Below are 6,000 nucleotides of genomic sequence, written 5' to 3' on the forward strand. Positions count from 1 at the left end.
AAAAAACAAATGCTCTAAACCAGAGCTATCCCTCTAAACTCTTTTATCTTTTTTGTTGTTGTTGTTGTTGTTGTTGTTTTCGAGACAGGGTTTCTCTGTGTAGCTTTGCTCCTTTCCTGGAACTCACTTTGTAGACCAGGCTGGCCTCGAACTCACAGAGATCCACCTGCCTCTGCCTCCCGAGTTCTGGGATTAAAGGCGTGTACCACCACTGCCCAGCAATAAATATTTTTTCATTTTCACATTATAAACTTTAAAAATTTTAGCAACTTTTTTACGAGCTTGCATCAATAGCTTAAAATGCACAGTATACAGCTGTATTAAAATGTTTTCTTCATAATCTCACTTTCTTTTTGAGACATTGTCTCACTGTATAATCCAGGCCAGCCTGGGATCATGAAAAATGAAGCATATACCACCATACCCCACTACATTTTCTTTAAAAAAGTTTTAGAAATTTTTTATTTTTATGTGTGTGGACATCTGCATGTGTGTGGGTGACCACAGATCCCTATAGATGTAGTTACAGGCAGTTGTGAGCTGCCTGATGTAGGTGCTCGGAACTGAACTTGGAGCCTATGCAAGAATAACCACTGAGCAATCTCTCTAGCCCCTAAATTTTTTTTTTTCCAGCCAAATATGGTGGAGCTTACCTGTAATCCAGCACAGGGGAAGCTGAGTAAGACCTTATCTCAAAACAAAACCAAACCCATGATAAACACCTTTAATCCCATCATTAGGAGGCAGAGGCAGGTGGGTCTATGAGTCTAGTATATTTTTAGCAAGCATTTTTGAGATAGTTTTTCTAATGATGTCAAACTTTTTTTTTTTTTTTTTTTTCAAGACAGGGTTTCTTTGTGCAGTTTTGGTGCCTGTCCTGGATCTCACTCTGTAGACTCAGATCCGCCTGTCTCTGCCTCCTGAGTGCTGGGATTGAAGGCAATGTCAAACTTTTAAAAGAAATCAAAAGCTTCTTCATGGGGGCTGGAGAGATGGCTCAGAGGTTAAGAGCACAGGCTGCTCTTCCAGAGGTCCAGAGTTCAATTCCCAGCAACCACATGATGGCTCACAACCATCTATAATGAGATCTGGTGCCCTCTTCTGGCATGCAAGCAGAACACTGTATATATAATAAATAAATCTTAAAAAAAAAAAAAAAAAAAAAAGCTTCTTCAGCTATATGTCCTTTAGACAGTGAAGTTTTTTAGCTTCATTATAATCTTACAGATTTTAAGCATAATTGCAACTTGCTCTTCATTGAAAAGTTGTTAGGTGGTCCATGGCTATTCCTGACTATTCTGACTTTGCTTGGGTTCAGTACCCAGACTACCAAAAAACAAGATGAAAACAAAAAAATAAACAAAACAAAAACCCCCAGAAACAAAGGTACAGACATACAAACTAGGTCCAGTAAGTCTGTGAGCAGAGCTCAGAAGTAGAGTTCCTGTGTTTCGGTTTCTTCAACTTAAAACAGGAGAACTGAGAATTCAATGTGTTCATCTGCAAAGTACTTGGAAGAGCGCTGATCACTTAGCAAGCTCCAAAGATGCACTGGCTATTACTATTATAGCTTTCCTCTGTCTTTTCTGAAACTCTCACACTTTGGTAAAACCAGTCTAAAATACAAACTGACAAATAATCTTTTTGTAACATGTATTGCTAAATGGTCTTATTAATAAGAAAAATCTGGAGCCAGATACTGGGGTGAAAACTGAAAGATCAGAGAAACAGAACAAGCCACAGCCAATCTCACCTCGCCAACTCCTCAGCCAATCCTGTTTCCTCAGACTGGAATCCTCCGAGTGCTCACCCAAAAGTGACTCCACTGAACTGCTGCTAAAAGCTCCTGGTCCTCACGCCTTATATACCTTTCTGTGCCCTGCCATACTACTTCCTGGGATTAAAGGCGTGTGTCTTTCCCAAGCAAAGACATGAGATCTCAAGTGCTGGGATTAAAGGTGTGTGCCACCATGCCTGGCTGTTCCCAGTGTGGTCTTGTACTCACAGAGAACCAGAGGGATCTCTACCTCCCAAGTGATAGGATTAAGGGTATGTGCCATCACTGTCTGGCCTCTATGCCTAATCTAGTGGTTGGCTCTGTCCTTTGATCTCCAGATAAGTTTATTGGGGTCCACAATATAACACCACATCTTTTTTTTTTTAAAGCCAGAAAGTCAACTTTAAATAAGAAAGGTTCTTCAGAAGTCTCCCCGACTTCCCTTCAGCTCTAAGCTGCCTAAACCAACCACTGCCTAGGACAACAGAATTACAACAACTGGTTTAGAGTTTAATGTAAATCAAGTTTAATATAATCAAGACCCACTCCCTGGATTTTGGGAGAAAATGCCAAATTCTCAGTTAGCAAGGAATGGTGATTAGATATCCAGTACCCACTAGAATTCAAGTGGTGGTTGAGGTCTTTGCTAGAGATGATCAGGAGCAAAGCAATGTCTATAGTTGTGTGACCAACACGGGCAGTAGAATCACTACAAAAGTCTATTAAAAGAGTAGTGAAGCCGGGGAGTGGTGGTGCACGCCTTTAATCCCAGCACTCGGAAGGCAGAGCCAGTTGGATCTCTGGGAGTTCAAGGCCAGCCTGGTCTACAGAGCGAGATCCGGGATAGGCACCAAAACTACACAGAGAAACCCTGTCTCGAAAAACAAAAACAACAACAAAAAGAGTAGTGAAGTTGGACACAGCGAAAACAGTATAAAATACAGGACCTGAGAGAGTACACATAAGAGGCAATGGACAGAGCAGCCTCCGGGTGAAGGCCAGCTGTAGTATAACCAGTCCCCAATGGGCCTAGATTACTAGCCTTCCACTAGTTACCTAATCTCAAAGTATCAATTCACTGTTGTAATGGGGATTACCCAAACTACCTAGGATTACACACTGTGATTAAATATATCCTTACTTTAGTTTGATTACCTGACTCTCTCTCTCTTTTTTAATATACATATGCTTTTTGGGACTTTGGTCCGGTCTTCTTGCACCGAAGAACTTTCATCTCACATTTTAACATGAAAAAAAATTTTTTTTTCACTTAACACCCCCCATCCCCCACCCAGCCTTTTTTTCTGATACAGGGTTTCTCTCTGTAGCCCTGGCTTCCTGGAACTAACTCTGTAGACCAGGCAGTCCTTGACTCAGAGACCCTCCTTCCTCTGCCTCTGGAGTGCTGGGATTAAAGGTATGCGCCACCACCGCCTGGCTCCACCTTAAATTTTAGAGGCTGATGTGCAGTAAGATATGGAAGAATCTCACTCCTGGCAGCTGCTTATTAGCTATGTTATCTTTTCTGAGATTGTTTCTCAGTCTGTAAAAATGAATCTCACAGGTTACCTCTTTCTCTCCACGGTTTCAGTTGGGCTCCTAAATCATTGTTATACTTTCCAGAGGGTTCTGGAGGGCAAAGAATGCTATTACTGAAGGTGGGGAAGAATGTCATGTTATTTACAGAGCTGGCTAGGCTCCAGATACTCCTCTTTCTGAAGATGAGAAAGCTCAGAAATGGGGGAATACAGGGTCTGTTGCAGACCATACTAGACACTTTCTCTATGCAATTTTGTTTGTAGATTAAGTCACTGGATGAAATGTGGGAAGTGTCAGACCAGAGCAGATTCTAAAATCACAGGCAGGGAAAATAATTTATGTTCCCTTAGGATCAGAGATCATTCAAAATTTCAAAAATGCATTTAGGTGCTACTCTTAAAATTAGTGGGGGTCAGCAACTCACCCTGAACTTTTTCAGTTTCATTCAGACTAAATATTTCAAACTGGACCCATAACAAAATACCTTCACAACTTTATGCAGGGTTAAAACCGTCCCTTCCTTCTTTCAGCCCACCACTAGGGGGCCAGACCATAAAAAGCAGCAGTTAAATCCAAGAGCTCAGGAGTGATCACCCTGTTTTAATCACTGTGTGACCTTGGATAAGTTTCTTTACCATTCTAAGCCTCAGTTTCCCCATCTGTAAAACAGGAACAGCAGCAGCAACTATCCCACTAGGTTGAAATTAGGTTAAACAAGACACGTTAAGCATTGACAACAATGCCTCCACATACAGATTAGCAAATTTAAACAGGTTTTACTTTACTGATGGCAATAAATTATCAATGCTGATTTTGTTTCTGAATTCAAAGACTTAACCATCGTACTCATTTGGGTAACGGCCTTGGTATCCTGAGTCCTCTTTTAAAAAAGATCAACAGGTCTCTCTTTTCCTCCTAACCAGAGTTGGCCCAGAAACCTCAAGTCTCTGACCTGTCTATGCCAAGAAGTCTTGGCTTTGGGCTTTCTAAACACTACGAAGCCTGTCACGGAGTCTAGCCGAACCAGCCCATTTCTGCACCGACTGGGACATGTTCCTGGCCTTCAAAGGCCCAAACCGTGCTGGACCCGGCCTGCCCTTGGTTACCGGTCCGGGGCTGGCCTGCCCTGCGTCTCCTCTCCAGAGGACTCTCCCCTCTACGTTGGCAGGTAAGACATCACCTCGCTCCGAAGCGCGTCGGCCAAATGCCCACGGGAGCAGGCTCCCCGTGGCGGCGTCCAGGCCTGCCGCCCGGAGCCCGGTCCCCAGCTCCACAGCAGGAGCACGGCGAGAGGACAGGGCCCTGCCTACCCCCGGGAACGCAAGAGCTCCGGCCCGAGGCCACCACGTGGGGGCACCGGGGGCGCTGGGCATCCGGAACCACCCCGGGGGCTGCTCCCCGTGCGGCCCTACGCCGGCCCTACACTGGCCCGAGGGGCACTCCCGACCTGGTTTCTCCTCCCACACCTATCTGCACGCTTCCGACATCTTCTTCAGACTAGAGACAAGCCCTCGCCAGACCCCGCTCCCCAAGACCTCAGCCCGAGCACCCACCCGCCGAGCTGCCTCACTCACCCATCGCGGCTCCGCTCGCTCAGACTTGGCGGCGGCCGCAGCTGTAGCTTCAGCGGCAGCTTCGGCAGACAATATGGCGGATCTGCAGGACGGCGGCCTGACCGGGACAAACATTTACACCGTACTAAACGCGTTCTTAACCCTCACGCCCCCTTTCCTCCTGGAGATGACACTAATGGGCATGCTTTTAAAGAGAACCGCAGCCACTAAAGGTGTCAATTAGGACGGATTAGACAAGGCTGGAGGGAGACTACAAGGGATATCTACTGAACAATGTGCCAAGTTCTCTGCTGTTTCTGTTTTTATTTCTTTAAGGTGAGGCCTCCTTTCCCAGAAAGATATCCCTTCTTTTTATAATTAAGCCCATATAGAACTGAGTAAAGAATCATCTAGAGAGGGAAAGTGATTTGTTCAAGGCTATGGAGATAAGGAAAAGAAGTCACGATTAAACTGGAGTTTATGTCTCGTTTTTTGTTCACTGGAGAGAGGGTCTCACTATATGTCTCTGGCTGGCCATAATCTATATAGACCAGGCAGACGTCGAACTCACAGATATTCACCTACCTGTGCCTTCCAAGCGCTGGGATGAAAGGCTCCAGATCTTTGTTTGTTTGTTTGTTTGTGTGGGACAGGGTTTCAAGTATTCCAGACTGTCCTCTGGTGAGTAAGTAGATGACTTTGACCTCCAGATCCCACTTCCATTCCCAGTGCTGAAATTACAGGTGTGCACTATAGTGCGCGTGTGCATGTGTGCGTGCGTGCGTGCGTGCGTGTGTGTGTGTGTGTGTGTGTGTGTATGTGTGTGTGTCAGAGCCCACTAACCTCTGTAAGGGTAGGGGTCAGTTCTGTATTGCTTAACACCATGGCCACATCTTCCACAGTCTGGCTTATGGCCATTGAGCGAATAAACAAGAAAAATTAACAGGTTGGTGAGCTCCCTTTCCTAGCAATAAGGATATTAAAGCTTTTACCTTTTGAATAAAGGAATGCTGGGCTGATACCTAAGCTCAACACAAAGAGCTGGGGTTATGTCCAATCTTTTTTTTAAGATTTATTTATTTATTATGTATACAGCATGTATTTATTTATTTATTATGTATACAGCATGTA

General features: G+C 44.6%; 1 protein-coding gene across 1 annotated transcript in view; it reads right to left on the bottom strand.

The window, feature by feature from the left end:
* Window positions 1-5,002, bottom strand: part of Kpna6 (karyopherin subunit alpha 6) — a 32,014-nt gene extending 27,012 nt beyond the window's left edge. The window contains exon 1 of the mRNA XM_059255036.1: window positions 4,891-5,002. Coding sequence (XP_059111019.1) covers window positions 4,891-4,894 — 4 coding nt within the window. The 5' untranslated portion in view covers window positions 4,895-5,002. The remainder of the gene's footprint in view (window positions 1-4,890) is intronic.
* Between the last annotated feature and the right edge of the window lie 998 nt (window positions 5,003-6,000).

Source organism: Peromyscus eremicus, chromosome 2 (assembly GCF_949786415.1).
Source record: "Peromyscus eremicus chromosome 2, PerEre_H2_v1, whole genome shotgun sequence".
Taxonomy (NCBI): domain Eukaryota; kingdom Metazoa; phylum Chordata; class Mammalia; order Rodentia; family Cricetidae; genus Peromyscus; species Peromyscus eremicus.